The 27,274-nt window shown below is 44.0% G+C and overlaps 1 protein-coding gene across 1 annotated transcript; it reads right to left on the minus strand.

Moving 5' to 3' along the window:
* Positions 1–250: 250 nt before the first annotated feature.
* On the minus strand, positions 251–27,274 carry ADGRD2 (adhesion G protein-coupled receptor D2). Its single transcript, XM_075260863.1, has 7 exons — positions 27,269–27,274; positions 26,259–26,528; positions 26,038–26,149; positions 24,801–24,920; positions 23,804–23,924; positions 4,052–4,160; positions 251–271 (listed from the first exon to the last, which is right to left on the minus strand). Exons 1-7 carry the CDS (start codon positions 27,272–27,274, stop codon positions 251–253), a joined length of 759 nt encoding a protein of 252 aa, XP_075116964.1.

Raw genomic sequence — 27,274 nt, forward strand, 5'->3', positions numbered from 1 at the left:
TTATGATTTAAAAAGAGAAAACAAAGACATTTGAGAGTAAATGGCTTTAATCAACCACTCACCATGAATGGAGAGAGAGTTTTTGTGTTCTCACTCATATTATCTGAAAAAAGGCCAAAAAAAACCAAAAATCTGCCAGGGTATGTACACTTTTTAGCACAACTGTAATATGGTCACAAACTGTAAGGCGCGAGCCCACAAACACTATCATTATATCATGTCAAACATTTGCCACAGAGCACCGCCATTCCTAGTTACACCACTGGAAGGCCTGTTGGTAGAACCAAACAGAGTTAACATAATTTCGTGGATGAACCAGTTCCAACATGTATCAAGCCCCTTTGGAAAAACTTGTGTGGCCATGATCAACAATTTTTTTTTTTTTGATGGGGGAGGCAATACAAATATGAGACTCAAGTTCTAGATTTCAAGTAAAGCACCAAATAATTCCAGCACGACCCTACCAGGAATCTGGCTGAAACCTTAACAGTGGATGTCCTGGTGCATTTTCTCATATTGCTGACCCTATAATCTGGCCTTGAATTGTTTTCACAGGTACCAGCAGAATACTGAAGGGATATGACAAAAGAAAATGATGTGGCATACTATCAGAACTAAACATGAGACGATAACCGGGCTCGAAGAGCATCATGGAGACATAAAGGTCTACGCATAAGGTCATGAGATATGTAGCAGTCTCACTCAAACAATTCCTTATTGTCCTTTGATCAACTCGGCTTGAGAAAAGTTCAAAATGGCTTTCATTAAAAAGATTTTTGGGGAAATAATATTGAAGGTCAACCCTTCAGGTAGACCACCATCATGATTCTTCCCTTACATTTAACTTTGGCATAAACCTTGAAGCCCTCAAGTGTATACTCAGAGAGGAGTATAGTGCCATAGTATTTACGAACAGCAAAGGAAGGGGATATTGCCCAGATAAGTAGAAAAACTGGTCCATGTAGAGATTTGTATTAACCCAGGTTATACTGTATATGTTAAGAGACTGAAAGCTTTCAACACAATGCTACTTCTACACTTCATTCCAGTAGGAAGATTAAGAAGGATAACCTTGACACTGCCGCTGACCCCATCAATTATGGCAATGAATGAAAATATACATTAGATGGAGAACATCCAATCATTTCAAATAAATCCCTGAGTTCTCAAACACTTATATCTCCATTTTTAAAACATGTCATACACATATGACAACCCTCTAATAGGCCATGATACAAACATCGACCAGCCATAAAATTAAAATCACTTGCCTAAGATTGCACAGGCCTCTCTCGTGCCAGGAATATTGTTTTAACCTGTAAAGGCATGGACTCCATAAGATCTCTGAAGGTGTCTCGTAGTATCTAGTTCTAAAACATTAGAAGCAAATGTTTGAAAGGGGATTTTTGGGCAAATTTTGATATTGTCAGTGACTCCTTGCCCTACTAAAATGGCACAAGAGGAGGAGTAGTGGAGGACTATCATGTTAGAGCCTGTAACATCCCTTAGCAGCCTCCTATGAATAAGGCAGTGGGACTGAACTGCAACTGCTACCCCCATCTGCAAAGCTGCTGATTGTAGATGTTTCCAGTTAATAAACATTTACTTGGTTTTCACTGCAACTCTGGACTCCTGAATCATTTCCTGCATCACCATCAGGGCCCTCCTGAACAACAACACACCAGCTCAGAGTAGGGAGGTCCCCTCTCCAACTAGGAGTGCCCTGGGGAAAATACTACCACTACCACCACCATCATCATCAGGTAGTGTGCAGGACCCTTCTTGACTGTGTCCGGCCCTAGAGTGAAATTGGAGTGTGTGAGGAGTCTCCACGGCTTATCAGGTGGCACAGCCAGTGTCACTACTACTCCCATCCCCCGGTCTCCTCCATCGGGTTGTGGCAATTTAACAATCACTCCAAAAAGGATGGTATTCCAGTATTCCCTGTAGGTATAATGGGAGCAGAAAGTCCGCAGAGGAAACCTCTGTGGACTTTCTGTGAAAAGTGCTGCAGGAAAAAAAATGTGATGCATTGCCGCTAAGTTTTTTCCCGCAGTGATTTTTGGCTGTAGTCTGCTACGTGGGGCCTTAGCCTTAAAGGGAGTCTGTCATCAAAACCACACCCTATATAGAAATAGGTTTGTGTCACCTATCAAGTGGAGATTTTCCTTTGTGAATCTGTGCCTCCTTTGAGATATTGGCATTTTTGCCAAGAGGTAAGTGACACCTTTTTTCTCCAAAAATGTCTCAGAAACGTAGGCAGCAGTTCACAATGGGACAAAAACATTGGATTCAGGTGAACCTAACCAGTCTGTAGGGACAGGTTCGTATGATTGGCTCTGGTGTCAGACCCCCTGTACACATCAACCTCAATAACTAAAAAGTAAATCACTTGCCTTATTTATTATTATTATATTTTATATATTATTATTATTATTATTATTATTTATATATCCTACCCCTGGAGAGGCAACATGGGCACAAGATAGCCAGTGTTATTTAAGACTATACAAAAAAAAATAATGTACAATTTTCATATATTTTTCGTAGACATTGAATAAAGATGTGAAATTTTTCGCATTTCCATCACTTTTTTAATGCTGCTATTATATAAAGTTATATGGAACGTGTTGCCTGCTTTGTGAAAGAACAGTACTTCTGAAAGGCCTTATGTTTATAAGCCGACGAAAACAGAAGAAAAACAGTACACAGTGTTATCGGTCTGCAACCTCTTGCTGTTTAACATCTTATAGGTTATTTGTGTGGAACATTAGGACTAGAAGGAATGAAGATACTCTGCCATCTACTGGCTGCAATGTAGAACTTGTCAGCAGTCTTTGCAATGTATTTAACGCTAACCACATAAATACAAGCTCTTTTTATTACTACAATACATGTTACCCTTAAAATAAAAACACTTACCCCATACTGAAATTCCAAAAAACACAGACTGGATTGGTTATGACCTTGTCTGATTTATCCTGTCAAACATTGTAACAAACAACACTTAGCAAATGTAATACGGAATGTGAAAGAAAATAACAGTTGGGAACATTGTAAATTAAGTATCTGAATATGAGGAAGCATTATAGCAATATGTGTATCATGTAATGGCGATGCATAGTCATGCAATGTAAGTTCCAATGCTACTACATTGCAGCTAATGATTCTGAATGTGGTAGTTTTTCTATCACCAAGGTTCCATGACCAAGATTCAACAGTTGGGATAAATCCAACCCAGCTGGATTTCTGCACAACCACATTTTAATAATGTTAGGTGGGCTTATTGGTGTAAAAAGTAAAACAAAGGGGCCCCAATCGACCATAACAACCCAGGGAGTTTTATTTTTCTTCCTTTTACATGCTGTACCTAGAGGTTCCAGACTAGTTTCGACATTGGGTCATGTGATCAGAACAAGCACTCAGCCCTCAGGTGGCGCTGTCTCCTTCCTCTGCTCCAAGTTTCACAGGTAGGTAGCTACCTGTGCTATTCAGACTAGCTAGCTAGTGGTGAAAAGCGGAGAAAATGCTGAATGCTGGCTCTGATCACATGACCAGGTATCCGAACCAGCCTGAAGCCCCTAGGTATTATTAAGGCTGCATGCACACGGAGTTACGCCGGGCTTGTAAAAATACTCAGTCACAGCCGTACACGCGAGCGCTGCGGACAGCTCCCGAACACTTCCCATTCACTTCAATGGGAGCGCTCGTAACGCCGGTGTAACGTCGTGTGTACGGCTGTGAATGAGTATTTTTACAAGCCCGGCGTAACTCCCTGTGCATGCAGCCTTAATGCTAGGTTCACACCTGCACCCCATCTCTGTTCAGGGTTTCCACCCCAAAACTGCTTATGAAATTGTGGAGAGAAAAGTACTGCAAGCAGGACTTTTGTCTCTGCATTTTTCTGCACTTTTTACGCAGCTCATGCCATTTTTTAAAAAGCAGAAATCTTGTGGGAAATGATGCAGTTAACAGCTGAAATCCATGACTGCGTGCACCACTTTATTACAAACATGTACCTGCCATAAAGTGCCTACTTTGTAATACTCACAGGTATCTCTTTGTGCCACAAATAATACTGCACAGATGTGCTTATTTCCTTGTCTCTGACTAATACGGTCGAAGATATAACAGAGGTTCCAAGGTAAGAGCCCATGTGCCTAGAGAAAACAAAAATAGATGACTGATACATACAATATGGAGAGATCAAAAACCTGACCATTGATTATGATCTAACCACAGGGTTATAAATAATTTGCACAAACTGTACCAAGGTTATTTACAATGCTTGAGTGATATATAGCCATTGCTTGGAATGACAACCAGTAAAAACAAATATAGTTAAAGAGGTTTTCCAGAACAGATATTTATGACCTAGCCAAAGGTTAGATCCTGACAGTCATCTGTTTTAAGAATTTGCAGCACTTGGGTGAGCTCAGCTTCTTCTACTCAAACTAGTGACATCAAGGACATTGGGCTGCAGCTCAGTCCCACTCAAATGAACAGGATTGAGATGCAAGATCAATCTCAGCCACTAGGCAACGTACGGCACTATACTTGTATTTGGTGAAGAGGCCATAGCACATACCCAAATATTGCCAACCCTTTAATTAGCTTATTTGTGGGAGTCCCGGGCGTTGGACTCAACCCATTTGATATTGTTCATCTATCCTAAGGACAGAACAATATAATCCCAGAGAACACCTTTAAAGAAAAACAAACCCCACATTACTATTTTTTTGTTTTGTTTGTTCCTGAGTTTGTGCGTTCCAAATGGACTTTTCTGTATGTCAATTTTAGAGGGATACCCAGCAGACCCAATTATAGTCTATGGGGTCCACAGGTTTTAAAGGGTAGCCGCTTTTTAAGCAAATAGGGCTTCCGTTGTTTGGGTCTCCAGGTGTACCCTAAGAAACCTGAATGTTAGTGTGAAACTGGCATTACTAGTTTGCCATACCTTGCAAATTTTCCAGTAAAAAAAATTACTTGTTAGAGATTGATTATTCATTTTTTTAATAATTTTCACTGTCATTTATATTTATCTTCAAACTTTGCTAAAATGCAGAGGCAACCCCCCCCCCCCCCCCACTATGACCTCCAGACCATATTGTAATACACCTGAGGAAGGTTCTGATGAACCAAAACATCTCATCACTGCACCTAGGGGTGTAAAACATCTGAATTCCACGGTCTGTTTATGTCTGAATTAATATGAATAATTTGTTGGAATAAAATCGTTTGAAGACTCAATATACTGGGTGTATTGTGGACTTATATCTTATAGGCATGGCTCTGAAAGGTCCTCCACAAGCACAGCCCACAAAAATGTCTGGAACAGAAGATGCATAGAAAAGCATTACAGAATTCACACCCTAAATGCACCTGACTCCATGACCTAGTAGTGTAATCTAGAGCTGGTATTGTGTACGCAGTACTGCCCAATTATGGCCTGGAGACAATGGAGACTGATTGGAAAGTGGAGACCATGTCTGACTACTTGTGTGGAGACATAGAAAGACCAGGTCAAGACTACTTGACGCTGGTATGAAACCATGGTCTGTTTAGAGGGTTGATCCCACCAATAAGAATGTCCTGCAATGACCAATTAGACTTTTGCTTTGAGACAAAGACAGCGGGGGGGCCAATGTCTGTTGTGATTGGTTTTGGTGCGGTACCCGCTCTGTTATCCATATAACAGAGTGTACAGAGCCATGGCCAAATTGTGATCAGGAAATGAACGCGAGACTGGAACAGCATGAGACTGGCACAGTGAGTCAAAATGGCGACCCGGCTACTAGTGAGTAAAAGTAATATACTGTACGAAACTGAAGCCTATGTGGGCTTGTCAAGAACCGTGAATTGTGCCCTCTACAAAAAAAAAGCTATCATATGTAGTGCTTAATGGTAACAGTTGTTACTGTTCAGCCAAGTCTGTGCAAGTTACTCTGCCATTTTTGTCGGGCCTCAAAGGTGTTTGCAATTCATAATAGCTATGCTACAGCAGGACAAGGACAGAAGGAACATTTTAAGTAAAGTCAGCAGCTGATGGAAAAGCTGAGATGGTGGCATATAAGATGTAAATAATGTAAACACTTGATCTACCTGCAAGATTCAGACATACAATGTGTGGCTATGACCTTTATGAATGTAGTTTTCTTACTGTTGCGGTAATCTTAGATGACAAAGACAGCAATGGAGGCGTCAGATTATGAGAACATGATATACACTTTTCCTACAATGCTATAACAACACCAAGGAACCTTAAGTGCCATACCGATCATCAGATCAATAAAGCACTTACAGTAGTTCATTTATACAGAAAAAAACCATCCACCTTAACAATGTTTTGCCCCTGCAGCTATTATTCACATTATATTACAAAGTTGTTCTTTTTACAACATAGTATCAAAATTTAGAAGAAAAAAAAAGAACAATTTTATTTGTGGCCATTACATTGCTTCTTACATCCATAAAGCGTTAGTATTACTACGAAGAGTGAAGGTCAAGTGCCTCCTAGTGTTCAGTCTACATATTACAGCAACTTTTTTTTTCTTTTCTCAAAGCATCAACTCAGTACCATTTAAAGAGCATCTCAGTAAATCCACAGGAGATTGGATAACTTGTAGATTGGTGGGGGGGTCTTACCACCTATCAGGAGAACAGAGCAGTGGTTGGCAGTGTGAATACCACTCCTTTGATTTCAATGTAAGCCTTGGCAACAGTGGATTGCAGTATTTCCCTGGCATTACCATTAAAATGAAAATGTTTGTCTTTTGTACCGTGTTAGCCAGTGGGTATGAAATATAAAAAACAAGAAACTTGGAAGTCTTCAGTAGGCGATACCTTTTTTAATAGCTAAATCATAATGATGACAGAATATAACGTTTCGAAGCTTCCTGGCTTCTCCTTCAGATATATCTAAAAACACTTTCTAAAGGCTGCATATTTATGTACAACTGGACACATAGGGATAGGACACATAGGGATAGGATTCCAGGAGGGAGGGGGGAGAGGCTTATTACTATATATATATATATATATATATATATATATATATATATATATATATATATATATATATATATATATATATATCTCCCTATATTATAAAAATGAATTTCTGTCTGTCTGTCTGTCTGTGCTCTAATGCGAACCAAACGACTGGACCGATCTTCACCAAATTTGGTACAGAGATACTTCAGATATCCGGGAAGGTTTAAGACGAGACTCCAACTCGCTCGGACGTACCGTTGCTGAGATACAGCATTTCAAACACAGTGCCCCCCCCCCTTAGCCAATACAAACCTGCAAGACTTTCACTCATATTCCAACTGCAATACACACGGTCACTCCACATGCACAATACAACACTGATATCCAAACTGAGATACACGCATCAAAGGATTAGATACACAGATCAGCACACAGTATCACACACCAGAGGATTAGATACACGGGTCTGCACACAGTCCCACAAACCAGAGAATTAAATACGCGCTTCTGCACACAGTTCCACACACTGAAGGATTTGATACGTACGTCTGCACACGGTTCCACATACCAAAGGATTAGATACAGGCGTCTACACACAGTTCCACACTCCAGAGGATTAGATACGCGCGTCTGCACACATTTGTACACACCATAGGATTAGATACACGCATCTGCACAGAGTACCACATGCCTTAGGATTAGATACACGCGTCTACACACAGTTCCACACTCCAGAGGATTAGATACGCGCGTCTGCACAGAGTACCACATGCCGTAGGATTAGATACACGCGTCTGCACACAGTTCCACACTCCAGAGGATTAGATACGCGCGTCTGCACACAGTTGTACACGCCATAGGATTAGATACACGCGTCTTCACACAGTACCACATGCAGTAGGATTAGATACGTGCGTCTACACACAGTTCCACACGCCGAAGGATTAGATACGCGCCTCTTCACACAATACCACACAGGGGAAGATTAGATACGTGTGTGTGCACACAGTACCACACTTTGAAGGATTAGATACATGCCTCTGCACACAGTACCACAAGCCAGAGAATTAGATACGCGTCTCAGCACACAGTACCACATGGGGGAGGATTAGATACGCGCGTCTACACACAGTACCACATGCCATAGGATTATATACGCGCGTCTGCCACAGTACCACATGCTGGGGGATTGGATACATGCGTCTACACACAGTTCCACACACTGTAGGATTAGATACGCACCTCTTCACACAATACCACACAGGGGAGGATTAGATACACGTGTCTTAACACAGTTGTACACGCCATAGGATTAGATACACGCGTCTGCACACAGTACCACATGCCGTAGAATTAGATACGCGCGTCTACATACAGTTCCACACTCCAGAGGATTAGATACGCGCGTCTGCACACAGTTGTACACGCCATAGGATTAGATACACATGTCTGCACAGAGTACCACATGCCATAGGATTAGATACGCGCGTCTACACACAGTTCCACACTTTGGAGGATTAGATACATGCCTCTGCACACAGTACCACAAGCCAGAGAATTAGATACGCGTCTCAGCACACAGTACCACATAGGGGAGGATTGGATACGCGCGTCTACACACAGTGCCACATGCCATAGGATTATATACGCACGTCTGCACACAGTACCACATGTCGGGGGATTGGATACATGCTTCTACACACAGTTCCACACACTGTAGGATTAGATACGCACCTCTTCACACAATACCACACAGGGGAGGATTAGATACACGTGTCTTCACACAGTTGTACACGCCATAGGATTAGATACACGCGTCTGCACACAGTACCACATGCCGTAGAATTAGATACGCGCGTCTACATACAGTTCCACACTCCAGAGGATTAGATACGCGCATCTGCACACAGTTGTACACGCCATAGGATTAGATACACACGTCTGCACAGAGTACCACATGCCATAGGATTAGATACACATGTCTACACACAGTTCCACACTCCAGAGGATTAGATACGCGCGTCTGCACACAGTTGTACACGCCATAGAATTAGATACACGCGTCTGCACACAGTACCACATGCAGTAGGATTAGATACGCGCCTCTTCACACAGTAACACGGGAGGATTAGATACGTGTGTGCACACAGTATCACACTTTGGAGGATTAGATACATGCCTCTGCACACAGTACCACAAGCCAGAGAATTAGATACGTGTCTCAGCACACAGTATCACACGGGGGAGGATTAGATACGCGCGTCTGCACACAGTACCACACGGGGGAGGATTAGATACGCGCGTCTACACACAGTACCACATGCCGGGGGATTGGACACGCGCGTCTACACACAGTTGTACACGCCATAGGATTAGATACACACGTCTGCACAGAGTACCACATGCCATAGGATTAGATACACACGTCTACACACAGTTCCACACTCCAGAGAATTAGATACGTGTCTCAGCACACAGTATCACACGGGGGAGGATTAGATACGCGCGTCTGCACACAGTAACACACGGGGGAGGATTAGATACGCGCGTCTACACACAGTACCACATGCCGGGGGATTGGACACGCGCGTCTACACACAGTTCCACACGCCGTAGGATTAGATACGCGCCTCTTCACACAATACCACACAGGGGAGGATTAGATACGTGCATCTGAACACAGTACCACACAGGGGAGGATTAGATACAGGCCTCTGCATACAGTACCACATGCCAGAGAATTAGATACGCGTCTCAGCACACAGTTCCACATGGGGGAGGATTAGATACGCGCGTCTGCACACAGTTTCACTTACTGGAGGATTAGATACGCGCCTCTTCACACAATATCAAATGGGGAGGATTAGATATGTGCATCTGCACAAAGTACCACACCAACAAGGATTAGACACTTGCATCTAAACACAGTACTACACGGGGAAGGATTAGATACAGCTTTACTCCAGGTATCCATAACAACTGATCACAGGTTTTTCACTGACATCCAAAATGAGATACACATAATCACATGATGCTTATGGACATACACACAAACCACATACAAAATACACCAGTGCAAAATTGGACAATTCTTATGGGGCCAGTACACAAACATAAATTGTAATATACCCGTGCGAAGCCGGGTCCTCCCTCTAGTATATATTATATATATATATATATATATATACATACACACTGTATATATATATATATATATATATATATATATATATATATATATACACACACGGTATATATATATATATATATATATATATATATATATATATATATATATATATATACACACATATACACAGTATATATATATACACAGTATATATATATATATATATATATATATATATATATATACAGTATATAGATATATATATAAATAAACAATTCCCAGGTTCTTTATCTTTCTGGCTGTCTTAGTTCAGTGATTTGTATAGAATGACATAAACCCATGTGATGCATTCATTCCATTATCCAGAGTTTTAAATAGGGTCATGCATTTGTATTCATGAATCAGTCGCTGTTTTCTTGATTCTGTCAGCGGTCAGTATGTGAGGGCAGGTTTTGCACCTTTTTTTTTTTTTATGTAGATTGTGAGCCCCACATAGAGCTCACAATGTACATTTTTCCATGCAAACACGGGGAGAACATACAAACTCCTTGCAGATGGTTTTTTGCCCTTGGTGGGATTTGAACACCAGGACCCAGCGCTGCAAGGCTGCAGTGCTAACCACTGAGCCACCGTGTGGCCCCTGGTTTTGCACCTTTTCTGTCCACATGGAAATGTTCCTTTATTAGTTGGAGATGACAGTGAGCTGCTCACAACCATATTCCTGAGGTTTGGTGGCTGTCTATAGCAGAGGACAGGGGGGTCTGGAAATATGGATTTTAGACAGTGGTCTTTTTGCAGTAGTGGATGTAATTTGCGTGTGATTCCTCTCAGCGTCTCCAGGTGTGGGTTATATGTGACGACCAGGGGCACCCGATTGTTTTCCTGTTTTGTATTGTATTTTAATAACTCCGATCTTGGTATTCTGGTGGCCCTTGTGGTTTGGTTTTCAACTGTTCTTGGATGGTAACCCTGCCTCAAGAATGTGTTTTTGAGGCCTCCAAGGTGTTCGTCTCTATCTGCAGGGTTTGAACATATGCGATGATATCTGATGGCCTGGCTGTAGACAATGGAGTTCTTCATGTGTTTCAGATGAAAGCTATCCCATCTTAAGTAGGTAGGGCGGTCAATTCGTTTCCGATACAGTGATGTCTCAATTTTGTTGTCCTGTATCTTGATGACTGCGTCCAGGAAGTTTATTTCAGAGAAGGAGTGATTGAGTATCAGGTGGTCCAGAGATCTGTTCAGTGAGAGTCCCAACACATGAAATGATTGGTCTCCCTGGGTTCCCAGGTTTGTGCAGTTTTGGAAGCATATAAAAGGTCCCCGTCCTTGGACTTGCTGATATGAGGCCGCTTAGGCCTTTGGCTCCTTCAGATAGGCCGGAGGAATACTCCTCTGTGGGGTCTGAATCCAACTTGGAGTGTGTCAGTCAGTTGTCTGTGTGCTTCCTGTATGTAGTCTGATGTGTTCATCATGACTATGGCACCACCTTTGTCGGCTGGCTTAATGATGATGCAGCTTTTAGAAAGTGTTTTTAGATATATCTGAAGAAGAAGCCAGGAAGCTTTGAAACGTTATATTCTGTCGTCATTATGAGTTAGCCATTAAAAAAGGTATCACCTACTGAAGACTTGCAAGTTTTTTGTTTTTTACATTAAAATGAATGGAGCAATGCACATACTGTACGACCAACCATTCAACCCCCTCTCCATTCAGAATGGGAACAGAAATCCCCCATCCAACTGATTGTTGGGGGCTTGACCAAATGGGCCCCTACTTATCTGCAGATGATCCTGTAGCCTGTGGATAGGGAACAACTTGCAGAAATGACGCTTGTAAATCCTAATTCACATGACTGTGCTTTCTGTAGGCGTTCTATATAGACAACACATGGACAAACTGTATTTCATATGTATATTCTGACATAATTCTATTTTCCCTCACAGTTTCAGAGGAAAAAAAAAATGGAAGAAAGCACTACTTTAGTCAGTTTTCAGACAGCACATTCCCTGAAAAGTCACTGGCCTTGATTCTCTATACCTTGTATGCCAGTTTTCAGAGTACCAGGCATAAAAAATGGAAAGTTCCAGCAACATTAGCTTCTCAGAAGGCAGGAAAGGCTTTTAATAGAAGGTTTCCTGCCCTCAGGGAGCAATGTGGTACAGACACCACCATGTCTGGGGAGGAGTAATTGAGTAGGTCCATAAGCCAGACCTCCAAGCCCAGGGGACTATGGAAGTGAAGTTTCTGTCACCAGGGATACAAGGACTGCGAGGTGAGGTCACTAGTTAAAAGGGCAGAGATGGGCAAGATCCACTCTGTATCCTGTGGTAGAGGTGGATACAGTGGTGTAACTACCGCCAAAGCAGCAGAGGCAGCTGCCACAGGGCCCGGGAGATTAGGGGCCCGGTGACAGCTGCTACCGCTGCTATCATTATACTCGGGGGTCTTTTTCGGACCCCCAAGAATAATGATTGGGGGACCGGGAGAGGTAAAAAACATAAAAAACACTGTTACCTCTCCACGATCCTGGCCAGGCCTCCTTCCTCGTTGACTGACGTCTCTGACGTCACATGATCCCGGCCTGCATCCCGAGTCATGTGACGTCCGACGTCATTGATGAGGGACGGCAGTGGAGAAGACAGCGTAGGAGCCGGGTACAGGTAAGAAACTGTAGGTTTTTTTAGGTTTTTATTCCCCCGGGTCTCTGATTATTATACTCTGGGGTCTGAAAAGACCCCAGAGTATAATAATTGTTTATGGGTGTCCAGAGTGGGACATAATAGTGTGTGCAGGGGCCACTGAGGGACATAATACTGTGTGCAGGGGCCACTATGGGGGATAATACTGTGTGCAGGGGCCACTATGGGGGATGATACTGTGTGCAGGGGCCACTATGGGGGATGATACTGTGTGCAGGGGCCACTATGGGGGATAATACTGTGTGCAGGGGCCACTATTGGGGATAATACTGTGTGAAGGGGCCACTATGGGGCATAATAGAACGCTCAGGAATGCGTAGGAGGGGGTCGGTCGAGGTCTTCAGCGTCGGTGTCGGTCGGAGGGGGCCATGTCAAAAGTTTGCCATGGGGCCCCGCCATTCCTAGTTACACCACTGGGTGGATATGAGGGACCAGACAGTAAATTGCCAGAGGTAGTAGTTAGAGATGAGCGAACACTAAAATGTTCGAGGTTCGAAATTCGATTCGAACAGCCGCTCAATGTTCGTGTGTTCGAACGGGTTTCGAACCCCATTATAGTCTATGGGGAACAGATACTCGTTAAGGGGGAAACCCAAATCCGTGTCTGGAGGGTCACCAAGTCCACTATGACACCCCAGGAAATGATGCCAACACCTCTGGAATGACACTGGGACAGCAGGGGAAGCATGTCTGGGGGCATCTAACACACCAAAGACCCTCTATTACCCCAACATCACAGCCTAACAACTACACACTTTACACACTCAATACCACCTCTCTGACAGTAGGAAAACACCTTGAAACATGTGTATTTGGCACTTGCAGTGAGGAGAGCTTGTCACCAGCAGTGAATTTGGCCCTTGTAGTAAGTTGAGGTTGGCACCAACATTTGTTTTGAAAATCAGGGTGGATTGAGCCTCTAACCAGCAGAGTTTGGGCAAATTCATGGTGGAGGGAGCCTCTAAAAACCCCAGTTTGGACCAATTCATGGTGGAGGGAGCCTCTAAAAACCCCAGTTTGGACCAATTCATGGTGGAGGGAGCCTCTAAACAGCCCAGTTTGGGCAAATTCATGGTGGAGGGAGCCTCTAACCAGCCCAGTTTGGACCAATTAATGGTGGAGGGAGCCTCTAACCAGCCCAGTTTGGGCAAATTCATGGTGGAGGGAGTCTCTAAAAAACCCAGTTTGGACCAATTCATGGTGGAGGGAGCCTCTAAAACCCCAGTTTGGACCAATTCATGATGGAGGGAGCCTCTAAACAGCCCAGTTTGGGCAAATTCATGGTGGAGGGAGCCTCTAACCAGCCCAGTTTGGGCAAATTCATGGTGGAGGGAGCCTCTAACCAGCCCAGTTTGGACCAATTCATTGTGGAGGGAGCCTCTAACCAGCCCAGTTTGGACCAATTCATGGTGGAGGGAGCCTCTAACCAGCCCAGTTTGGGCAAATTCATGGTGGAGGGAGCCTCTAAAAACCCCAGTTTGGACCAATTCATGGTGGAGGGAGCCTCTAAACAGCCCAGTTTGGACCAATTCATGGTGGAGGGAGCCTCTAAAAAACCCAGTTTGGACCAATTCATGGTGGAGGGAGCCTCTAACCAGCCCAGTTTGGACCAATTCATGGTGGAGGGAGCCTCTAAAAAACCCAGTTTGGACCAATTCATGGTGGAGGGAGCCTCTAACCAGCCCAGTTTGGACCAATTAATGGTGGAGGGAGCCTCTAACCAGCCCAGTTTGGGCAAATTCATGGTGGAGGGAGTCTCTAAAAAACCCAGTTTGGACCAATTCATGGTGGAGGGAGCCTCTAAAAACCCCAGTTTGGACCAATTCATGATGGAGGGAGCCTCTAAAAACCCCAGTTTGGGCAAATTCATGGTGGAGGGAGCCTCTAACCAGCCCAGTTTGGGCAAATTCATGGTGGAGGGAGCCTCTAAACAGCCCAGTTTGGACCAATTCATGGTGGAGGGAGCCTCTAAAAACCCCAGTTTGGACCAATTCATGGTGGAGGGAGCCTCTAAACAGCCCAGTTTGGACCAATTCATGGTGGAGGGAGCCTCTAACCAGCAGAGTTGTGGGAAAGCAGGGTGGAGGGAGCCTCTAACCAGCAGAGTTGGTGGAAATCAGGGTGGAGGGAGCCTCTAACCAGCAGAGTTGTGGGAAAGCAGGGTGGAGGGAGCCTCTAACCAGCAGAGTTGGTGGAAATCAGGGTGGAGGGAGCCTCTAACCAGCAGAGTTGGGGGAAAGCAGGGTGGAGGGAGCCTCTAACCAGCAGAGTTGTGGGAAAGCAGGGTGGAGGGAGCCTCTAACCAGCAGAGTTGGTGGAAATCAGGGTGGAGGGAGCCTCTAACCAGCAGAGTTGTGGGAAAGCAGGGTGGAGGGAGCCTCTAACCAGCAGAGTTGTGGGAAAGCAGGGTGGAGGGAGCCTCTAACCAGCAGAGTTGGGGGAAATCAGGGTGGAGGGAGCCTAGTATTAGCAGAATTGTGCAACGCTTATGGTGGATGAGTATGAGGATGCGGAGGAATTGGAGAGGTTGAGTACAGACATGGAGTTTCATGTTGGGGTGCTTTACACAGGTGGGCACAAAAATGAAGGCTCTATCCAGTGGTGGTTCATTTTTATCAAAGTGAGCCGGTCGGCACTCTCAGCTGACAGATGGGTGCGCTTGTCAGTGATGATGCCACCAGCTGCACTGAACACCCTCTCAGATAGGACGCTGGCGGCAGGACAGGACAGCACCTCCAAGGCATATAGGGCAAGTTCAAGCCACAGGTCCAACTTCGACACCCAATACGTGTAGGGCGCAGAGGGGTCGGAGAGGACAGGGCTGTGGTCGGAAAGGTATTCCCGCAACATGCGTTTATACTTCTCACGCCTGGTGACACTAGGACCCTCCGTGGCGGCACTTTGGCGAGGGGGTGCCATCAAGTTGTCCCAGACCTTAGACACCCTCGTTTGTGTGGACCGGTGAGAACTTGGTCACCTACTGGAGGAACTGCCCTCCCTGCCGCCAACGTCACATGCTGGAAACATCTCCATCATATTCTGCACCAATTACCTGTGGCAAGCATTGATGCGATTGGCCCTCCCCTCTACCGGAATAAAAGACGAGATGTTGTTTTTATACCGGGGGTCAAGGATAGCAAAGATCCAGTACTGGTTGTCCTCCATGATTTTGACAATACGCTTGTCGGTTGTAAAGCACCCCAACATGAACTCAGCCATGTCTGCCACAGTGTTAGTTGGCATGACTCCTCTGGCCCCACCGGAAAGTTCAATCTCCATTTCCTCCTCATCCTCCATGTCTACCCATCCGCGCTGCAACAATGGGACGATTCGAAGTTGCCCGGAAGCCTCCTGTATCACCATCACATCATCGGACAACTCTTCTTCCTCCTCCCCCTCCTCCTCCTCCTCCTCCATTAAACGCGATGAAGCGGACAGATGTGTGGACCTACTCTCCAGCTGTGACGGATCGGATGCTATCCCTGACTCCTCTGTGTGATCTGAGTTATCCCTGATGTCAATCAGGGATTCTCTCAGAACACACAAGCGCGGGATTGTAAGGCTCACCATCGCATCCTCAGAGCTCACCCTCCTTGTGGACTCCTCAAACACCCGTAGGATGTCACAAAGGTCTCTCATCCATGGCCACTCATGGATGTGAAAATGAGGCAGCTGACTTTGTGGCACCCTAGGGTTTTGTAGCTGGTATTCCATCAAAGGTCTCTGCTGCTCAACCACTCTATTCAACATCTGAAACGTTGAGTTCCAGCGTGTGGGGACGTCGCACAAAAGCCAGTGTTGTGGCACATGCAGGCGTTGCTGGAGAGATTTTAAGCTAGCAGCGGCTACTGTCGACTTGCGAAAGTGGGCGCACATGCGCCGCACTTTCACCAGTAGCTCTGGAACATTGGGGTAGCTCTTTAGGAAACGTTGCACCACTAGGTTGAAGACGTGGGCCAGGCATAGAACATGTTGGAGTCCGGCAAGCTCCAGAGCTGCTACCAGGTTCCGGCCGTTATCACAAACGACCATGCCTGGGCCCAGGTGCAGCGGCTCAAACCATATTGCCATCTCATCGAGGAGGGCATCCCTCACCTCGGAGGCAGTGTGCTGTCTGTCCCCCAAGCTGATCAGCTTCAGCACGGCCTGCTGACGTCTACCAACGCCAGTGCTGCAACGTTTCCAACTCGTAGCTGGGGTCAATCTAACAGCGGAGGAGGAGGCGGTGGCGGAGGAGGAGGCGGTGGAGGAGGAGGAGGGGGGTGTTCTTCTCGTGTCCCTGCCAGGAATGTTAGGCGGGGAGACGAGGTACACCGGGCCAGTTTGGGAAGCAGTCCCAGCCTCAACTACATTCACCCAGTGTGCCGTCAGTGAAATGTAGCGTCCCTGTCCGCATGCACTTGTCCACGCGTCGGTGGTCAAGTGGACCTTTGTGCAAAGCGCGGAACTAAGGGCCCGCCTGATGTTGAGTGACACGTGCTGGTGCAAGGCGGGGACGGCACACCGGGAGAAGTAGTGACGGCTAGGGACGGCATAGCGAGGTGCCGCAGTTGCCATCAGGTCCAGGAAGGCGGGAGTTTCAACAAGCCGGAACGCCAACATCTCCTGGGCCAGCAGTTTAGCGATGTTGGCGTTCAAGGCTTGCGCGTGTGGGTGGTTAGCAGTGTATTTCTGCCGCCGCTCCAATGTCTGAGAGATGGTGGGTTGTTGTAAAGAAGCGCCTGATGGTGCCTTTGATGGTGCAGGAGAAGGAGATAAGACAGGAACAGGGGAGGATGAGGAAGAAGTCAACAAAGTGGCGGAGGCAGATGAAGTGGTGTCCTGGCTCGTCCTCTGGAGTGCATCACCAGCACAGTCAGCAGTGGCAGTGGCAGAGGCAGAGGCAGTGGCAGTGGCATGAACGGCAGGCGGCCTTTGTCCTGCCGTTGCTGCCTGCCACTGATTCCAGTGCTTGGATTCCAAATGACGGCGCATTGAAGTGGTGGACAGGTTGCTCTTCTCAGAGCCCCTAATCAATTTCGAGAGGCAAATTGTGCAGACAACACTATATCTGTCCTCGGCGCATTCCTTGAAAAAACTCCACACCTTCGAGAAACGTGCCCTTGAGGTGGGAGTTTTTCGGGGCTGGGTACGAACTGGAACATCTTGGGAGATTCCGGGTGTGGCCTGGCTTCGCCTAAGCTGCTGACCTCTTCCTCTGCCTCTAGCTACCCTTTTTGGTGCTGCACCTGCCTCAACATCCACACTACTTTCCCCGCTTGACATCCCCCCTGTCCAGGTCGGGTCAGTGTCCTCATCATCCACCACTTCCTCTTCCAACTCCTGTCTCATCTCCTCCTCCCGCACAATGCGCAGGTCAACTGGATGCCCTGACGGCAACTGCGTCACATCATCGTCGATGAGGGTGGGTTGCTGGTCATCCACCACCAAATCGAACGGAGATGGAGGAGACTCTAGTGTTTGAGCATCTGGACACAGATGCTCCTCTGTTAGGTTCGTGGAATCGTGACGTGGAGGGGCAGGTTCAGGGACAATGAAAGGAGCGGAGAACAGCTCTGGGGAGCAGGGACAGTTTGGGTTATTGTTCTGTGAAGCTTGGGAATTTTGGGAGGAAGGAGGACAAGACTGTTGGGTAATAGGAGGAGAGGAGGCAGAGTCTGACTGGCTGCTGGACAATGTGCTGTAAGCGTTCTCTGACAGCCATTGCAAGACCTGTTCCTTGTTCTCGGGCCTACTAAGGTTTGTACCTTGCAGTTTAGTTAATGTGGCAAGCAACCCTGGCACTGTGGAGTGGCACAATGCTTGCTGCCCCACAGGAGTAGGCACGGGACGCCCTGTGGCTTCACTGCTACCTTGCTCCCCAGAACCATTCCCCCGACCTCGCCCACGGCCTCGTCCATGTCCCTTTCCGGGAGCCTTGCGCATTTTGAATTCCCAGTTAGAAACTGGCACTATATACCAGTAGCAAAAATTGTGGGTGCACGTAACCCCAATATATTCTTTGAATTACCAGTCAGAAACTGGCACTATATGGCAGTAGCAAGAAATGAGGGTATTTATAACCCCAATATATTCTTTGAATTACCAGTCAGAAACTGGCACTATATGGCAGTAGCAAGAAATGAGGGTATTTATAACCCCAATATATTCTTTGAATTCCCAGTCAGACAATGGCACTATATACCAGTAGCAAGAAATGAGGGTATTTGTAACCCCAATATATTCTTTGAATTCCCAGTCAGACAATGGCACTATATACCAGTAGCAAGAAATGAGGGTATTTGTAACCCCAATATATTCTTTGAATTCCCAGTCAGACAATGGCACTATATACCAGTAGCAAAAATTGTGGGTGCACGTAACCCCAATATATTCTTTGAATTACCAGTCAGAAACTGGCACGATATGGCAGTAGCAAGAAATGAGGGTATTTATAACCCCAATATATTCTTTGAATTACCAGTCAGAAACTGGCGCTATATGGCAGTAGCAAGAAATGAGGGTATTTGTAACCCCAATATATTCTTTGAATTCCCAGTCAGACAATGGCACTATATACCAGTAGCAAGAAACGAGGGTATTTGTAACCCCAATATATTCTTTGAATTCCCAGTCAGAAACTGGCACTATATACCAGTAGCAAGAAATGAGGGTATTTGTAACCCCAATATATTCTTTGAATTCCCAGTCAGACAATGGCACTATATACCAGTAGCAAAAATTGTGGGTGCACGTAACCCCAATATATTCTTTGAATTACCAGTCAGAAACTGGCACTATATGGCAGTAGCAAGAAATGAGGGTATTTATAACCCCAATATATTATTTGAATTACCAGTCAGAAACTGGCACTATATGGCAGTAGCAAGAAATGAGGGTATTTGTAACCCCAATATATTCTTTGAATTCCCAGTCAGACAATGGCACTATATACCAGTAGCAAAAATTGTGGGTGCACGTAACCCCAATATATTCTTTGAATTACCAGTCAGAAACTGGCACTATATGGCAGTAGCAAGAAATGAGGGTATTTATAACCCCAATATATTCTTTGAATTACCAGTCAGAAACTGGCACTATATGGCAGTAGCAAGAAATGAGGGTATTTGTAACCCCAATATATTCTTTGAATTCCCAGTCAGACAATGGCACTATATGGCAGTAGCAAGAAATGAGGGTATTTGTAACCCCAATATATTCTTTGAATTCCCAGTCAGACAATGGCACTATATACCAGTAGCAAGAAATGAGGGTATTTGTAACCCCAATATATTCTTTGAATTCCCAGTCAGACAATGGCATTATATACCAGTAGCAAAAATTGTGGGTGCACGTAGCCCCAATATATTCTTTGAATTACCAGTCAGAAACTGGCACTATATGGCAGTAGCAAGAAATGAGGGTATTTATAACCCCAATATATTATTTGAATTACCAGTCAGAAACTGGCACTATATGGCAGTAGCAAGAAATGAGGGTATTTGTAACCCCAATATATTCTTTGAATTCCCAGTCAGACAATGGCACTATATACCAGTAGCAAAAATTGTGGGTGCACGTAACCCCAATATATTCTTTGAATTACCAGTCAGAAACTGGCACTATATGGCAGTAGCAAGAAATGAGGGTATTTATAACCCCAATATATTCTTTGAATTACCAGTCAGAAACTGGCACTATATGGCAGTAGCAAGAAATGAGAGTATTTGTAACCCCAATATATTCTTTGAATTCCCAGTCAGACAATGGCACTATATACCAGTAGCAAGAAATGAGGGTATTTGTAACCCCAATATATTCTTTGAATTCCCAGTCAGAAACTGGCACTATATACCAGTAGCAAGAAATTAGGGTATTTATAACCCCAATATATTCTTTGAATTACCAGTCAGAAACTGGCACTATATGGCAGTAGCAAGAAATGAGGGTATTTGTAACCCCAATATATTCTTTGAATTCCCAGTCAGACAATGGCACTATATACCAGTAGCAAAAATTGTGGGTGCACGTAACCCCAATATATTCTTTGAATTCCCAGTCAGAAACTGGCACTATATGGCAGTAGCAAGAAATGAGGGTATTTATAACCCCAATATATTCTTTGAATTACCAGTCAGAAACTGGCACTATATGGCAGTAGCAAGAAATGAGGGTATTTGTAACCCCAATATATTCTTTGAATTCCCAGTCAGACAATGGCACTATATGGCAGTAGCAAGAAATGAGGGTATTTGTAACCCCAATATATTCTTTGAATTCCCAGTCAGACAATGGCACTATATACCAGTAGCAAGAAATGAGGGTATTTGTAACCCCAATATATTCTTTGAATTCCCAGTCAGACAATGGCATTATATACCAGTAGCAAAAATTGTGGGTGCACGTAGCCCCAATATATTCTTTGAATTACCAGTCAGAAACTGGCACTATATGGCAGTAGCAAGAAATGAGGGTATTTATAACCCCAATATATTATTTGAATTACCAGTCAGAAACTGGCACTATATGGCAGTAGCAAGAAATGAGGGTATTTGTAACCCCAATATATTCTTTGAATTCCCAGTCAGACAATGGCACTATATACCAGTAGCAAAAATTGTGGGTGCACGTAACCCCAATATATTCTTTGAATTACCAGTCAGAAACTGGCACTATATGGCAGTAGCAAGAAATGAGGGTATTTATAACCCCAATATATTCTTTGAATTACCAGTCAGAAACTGGCACTATATGGCAGTAGCAAGAAATGAGAGTATTTGTAACCCCAATATATTCTTTGAATTCCCAGTCAGACAATGGCACTATATACCAGTAGCAAGAAATGAGGGTATTTGTAACCCCAATATATTCTTTGAATTCCCAGTCAGAAACTGGCACTATATACCAGTAGCAAGAAATGAGGGTATTTATAACCCCAATATATTCTTTGAATTACCAGTCAGAAACTGGCACTATATGGCAGTAGCAAGAAATGAGGGTATTTGTAACCCCAATATATTCTTTGAATTCCCAGTCAGACAATGGCACTATATACCAGTAGCGAGAAATGAGGGTATTTGTAACCCCAATATATTCTTTGAATTCCCAGTCAGACAATGGCACTATATACCAGTAGCAAGAAATGAGGGTATTTATAACCCCAATATATTCTTTGAATTCCCAGTCAGACAATGGCACTATATGGCAGTAGCAAAAATAGTGGGTGTATATAGCCCCAATTCTATTGCTAGGGGACTTGCAGGGTATTTCTGGGGTGAAGGTGGGGGGGCACACCGTTGGAACGGGGATTTGGGGTGTATATATGGGGTATACGGGAATACACTGTCAGTGTATTCCATTCAGGATCCTGGGAAAGCTGGGTTGCGGCGATTGAGCCTGTCAGTGCCACGTTACACTGACAAGCTTCTCCCTGGAATTTAGCTCTTATAAGAGCTGTTGGTTGTCTTCTCCTTCCTATCCTAACCTGTCCCTGCCTACCCAGAATCTAAGCCCTAGCTAACTGGACGGAAACCTCCGTCCCCGGTGAATTGCAAGCTCAGAATGACGCGAAGCTGGGCGTCGCTGTTCTTTTAAATTAGAGGTCACATGTTTTCGGCAGCCAATGGGTTTTGCCTACTTTTTTCAACGTCACCGGTGTCGTAGTTCCTGTCCCACCTACCCTGCGCTGTTATTGGAGCAAAAAAGGCGCCAGGGAACGTGGGAGGGGAATCGAGTAATGGCGCACTTTACCACGCGGTGTTCGATTCGATTCGAACATGCCGAACAGCCTAATAGCCGATCGAACATGAGTTCGATAGAACACTGTTCGCTCATCTCTAGTAGTAGTCACAACTGATAAGAATTCATATGAAGTGCATGTGGAAGAGATGTAGCCACTAGCTGTGAAGTAAAGTGATCTAGTTCTGTAATATTTATCTATAACTGTATACATATGCAGTGCAGATTTATTATGCCTTAGAATGCCAGTTTTATGGAGTACAAGGCATAAATGGCAAGTTTTGTACAAATTGAGGTTTTTTTGAACAAAGAAACTGCAACTTTTTCCTTTCTGCACTGTCCTCACAACTTGCCTGTAAAGGGTCATGAAGAAGGTATGCAATCTGGTGTAAACAATAGGCAAAATCTGCATGCACCTTGTCACATGAGGCACATCCATCCCTGGCTCGGGGCTATGAAGACAGGCATGAGTAACTACAGTCTTCTTAAATCTGCTCCAATTTTTCTGCAACAATGTCCCTTTTGTTGACATTAACCAGATGCATAGTTATAAGGGGTGCAGAGGTTGCAGTTGCTAGCAGGCCTTGCAATAGCTAGGTCAATATATATTGTAAGCCGATGGCTGGTCAGGTAATGGAGGGGGTGTACATCTCACCCAGACTACTAAGGTGGGTGAGATGAGAAAACTTCAGAAAGAACGTTTCTCAGCAGATAACTATTGTCTGCTGACGGTTATTTCAGAGTTCCGGTTACTGGGCTGGATTTTTAGGAATGGCAGTTAAGTTGGTAGTGGGACCTGTCATTCCACCCCCCCCCCTACAGTCCACACTTTGTGATTGTTCTTGCAGCAACTCAGCTGTTTAGAGTCTCCTCGTTAAGGGAGGCTTAAGAAGTCAGCTCCAGCAGCAGACTGGGGGCAGAGCTTGGCTGGAGAGCCAAAGAAAGGGGTCATATTTTTGGAGATGTGACCTGAGTGATTCAACTGGCTTTTTTATTTCTGTTATTCTAGGTGAGGTAACTTATTCTATATTTAGTTAGAGCCTAGCCGGACATGTATTTATTTTAGTATTTTTTTCTTTTGTTGCTGCACTATATTTTTGAGTGAAACCTTTGTTTTGGACTAAAAAAACTAGACTTGTGTGTATATGCCACACCACCTAGCAACCCCAGAACTTAAAATGTTTTGGGAGAGGCATTGGAGGCTATTGTAGAAAAAAATTAAATGCTATAAAATATTCAGAAAAACAACAAAAAACCTTACTTGTATCCTCCATCTGAAGTGTATGTTTCTTCATGTATGAATTTGTGACTCTGGTCTCCAAATAAATGTTGGAAGGAGTTTAAACTAGACCATGTATTCACCACAACAACCTCCGTTGGACCTGAATGGTAGATTTAATGGGAAAGACATGAGTGCACAGAACATGAAGAAAAAAAAATATCCTAAAAAACATTTAAGGGAATCTCTCAAACATGTTCAAGATTGCAAAAACAATCTGTCTTATTTCCAGAAACAATACCAGACTAGCCCACATATGTGTCAGGTGCTGCATCGTGTATTAAGTTTTGCAGGTCAGATGTGTTCACTTAAATGGAGCCGAGCTGCAATACCAAGCACAGACATGGTGCAGTTTCATTTATTTAAAAAAAAGAAAATTCTGACCTTCTAACCCGGTCAGCCCATTTACATTTTCACTTTATAATCATAAACCACAGTCAACTGGTCTTGCATAACGTTACACAGTCTATGAGAAATTGTTCTAACTTTGCTTCAACTTTTGAATTAAGCTTGCATTCACATGGTGCATTTCTGTAGCAGTTAAAACAGTTTGGCTGCAGTTTTTGATTGTCCAAGTCAAAATATCTGATAGGCTACATGCAGGTTTGAAGTGGTTTTTCTTGCACCTTCTTAAATTTACTGGTGAAACTCATTTATTTCACCAGTAAATTTAAGAATGTGCAAAAAAAAAAAAAGAAAAAAAAAGCCACATCTAATCTGCATGTAGTTTTTCAGATATTGACGTTTCAACTGCACCAAGTACTATGTTGGAGAATCAACTTGATAAATTTTTAACTAGGTCTCTAGCTCTGGACCCAGCATGTTCCCTATTACACAGACAACTCATTGATTCCGATGAGCACCATCTTAATATCAAATCCAGATTTATCTTCTCTGTGATCTAGTTCATGTGGATGTCACATATGTGATTGATGATTCTTCCCCACTATGGCCAGAGTCCAGGCAGTGTGGAGCTTACCTTCTTTTATAATTTTCTTAAGATCTTCCTCAAGAATTTCTATTGTATCCACTCTTTCAGTAGTGTTCACTTCGTAGATATGTCTGCTCACATTTAGATCCACCTGACTCACAGCAATTTCTAAGGAAGATAAGTCAATGTCAAAATCATAACATACATTAAAACTAGTAATGCTGGGTTCACACCTGCGTCTGGGGTCTCCGTTCTGTGGTTTCCGTCTTCTGCATGCCAGAAGACGGAAACCACAGACCGGGTCCGGCCGTGCGCGGCGGTGAGCGTTTTGCGCTCTCCGCCGCGAAACCGGATTTTTTTATACGGACACAGAGTACTGCATGTCCGACTCTGTGTCCGGATTATAAAACCCGGTTTCGCGGCGGAGAGCGCAAAACGCTCACTGCCGCGCACGGCCGGACAGCTTTCTCACCCATTCAAATGAATGGGTGAGAAAGTCTCCTGCAGGCTTCCGTCTCCTGCATCTGTTTTATGCAGGAAACGGAAACCTGCAATAAGGACCGACGACGCAGATGTGAACGAGCCCTAATTTATATTTATAATCAACCCAAATTTACTAACTGGGCCTAGAAAGTGGGAAAAAATGTACTTTGGCTTGGAGTACGATTTCACATCTAAGCTCATGTTCCTTTGCTCACAACCGTTTATTTTTTATTTTTTAGACAGTAGGCAGAGATTGACAGGAATGTAGGGGGTCTGAGGATGCCATGTTTCATCAAATTAACTATAATTCACACCAGAAAACTGATATGAATTGTATCAGAAATCTACGCCAGTCGCTGACTGGCATAGATTCGAGTTCAGGCGCACCTACAAGCACAGGAATTATTAAAAGGCAGCAACTTCATAGTAATTCTGATGCTTTGCGCACCTATCGGGGAATTAAGACTGGCATAGTAAAAACAGTCTTAATAGATTAACGCAAACAATAGGAGAGTCTTAAAGGAGAAGGCACATTGATCTCCTGCATGGATCAGCTGTTTGTGGCCACTTCTGTCACCCATGCTATACAGAACAGGGCGCTGGAAGCAGTTCTCCTCCATGCCCTGAACAGGGGATTGGCCACCCCTTTAAGATCTATAGATGCACCACACATAGTTCCATATGGCCCAATGTCTCTGCACGCAAAACTCAAGGTTGTTATGCCATCATGAATGTAACATTAAAGGCAGCCTATGAAACACTAAATTTAATACATACATATATAATAAAATTATTCACTGACCGATGTTCTTGTGTTGCATAAAGACTTCTTTTTTCTCCTCAGAGAGAAGTTGGACAACTTTAGAAGCCATCTTCTCCACGGTCTGAATTATTGTCATAGGCCCTTTGATAATCTACAATAAAATGATTCCCTTAGTTCAGTTTATTCAAGATGTTGTCGCAATCACCACAACATTGTTTTCAGTAATATTAAAAAATTCTCCCAAAAAAAAATAAAATTACCGAAGTGACTTCTGACCACACTTCTGGGTTATGTTGCTCAAGAAGTTCCCCTGTGACTTGAACAAAACTGTAACTAAGTTCTAAGTTTGTTTCGCTGCTGTCCATATCCACATCACTGACTTTCTTTAGAAACTGGATGATGCTTAGCACACTCTCCGAGTCCAGAGAACTTTCTTCCATTTTCAGACCTTTTTCAACTCCCTTAAGACACATCAAAGCCTCGGGTGCTCTTAACTGAGCAATGTCACTAGCAAGAGGGTTTTCAGAAATCTACAATACAAAATTCAATATTTTATGAAAATTTTTAATTCCATCTATAAGCTAATACAAGTTGATCCCCATTGCTATACATTTTTTTTTTTACATATGTGCCCAAAGATTGGCAAACCCCTATTTTGGACTGTTGGTATGCCAGAATGTGTATGGCTTGATAAATTCCCTCTATTTTTAGAATAAGGCCAAATGAGTTAATATGTTGGTTATACAACAAGTCTATATTTGCCAATATTATAAGATGGGCTTCCAGGAGTATGGGCGCATAAATTTTGCATACAAGTTCCCTTTGGAAAATGGAAGGGTGGGGCACTGGCTTTTTCTGACTTGTGAATGTGATGACAAGGTCTGTTTTCAGGATGAGGCCACATCACATATAACAGCTTTCCTGGAAGCATTTCGCTAGGCCTGGAGATTTACCTGCTCTTCTGAGACTCTGGGAGGTCTCCCAACTTTTCAGAAGTCTCCCAGATGTTAACAATTGTGTCATCTTATGTTCACATCTGTGTTGAAGACTCTGGAGACTCCGACGCAGTCTGTCTAAAGTCACGGATCAAAAAATCCTGCAAGCCCACTTTTTATTTCCAATGAAGTCATAAAGACAACAACAGATACCCAATAGACCCCTTTAAAGTCAATGGGGACCCTCAGGAACTGTCAGGTGGATCAGTCTTTATGGTATAATCTGTTCTTCTGTTTCTATGACAATGCACATATGAGCATATCCTACAGCTTACAGCCAT

This window comes from Leptodactylus fuscus, chromosome 11 (genome assembly GCF_031893055.1).
Source record: "Leptodactylus fuscus isolate aLepFus1 chromosome 11, aLepFus1.hap2, whole genome shotgun sequence".
NCBI classification, from domain to species: Eukaryota; Metazoa; Chordata; class Amphibia; order Anura; family Leptodactylidae; genus Leptodactylus; species Leptodactylus fuscus.

What these genes read in the sequence shown, in the direction of transcription:
- ADGRD2 (XM_075260863.1), bottom strand. An exon ending in TAAGAAAATTATAAAAGAAG is followed by an intron (nt 23,925 to 24,800) that starts GTAAGCTCCACA and finishes TCTACCATTCAG; the next exon opens with GTCCAACGGAGGTTGTTGTG. An exon ending in ACTTCAGATGGAGGATACAA is followed by an intron (nt 4,161 to 23,803) that starts GTAAGGTTTTTT and finishes TGTTTTCTCTAG; the next exon opens with GCACATGGGCTCTTACCTTG.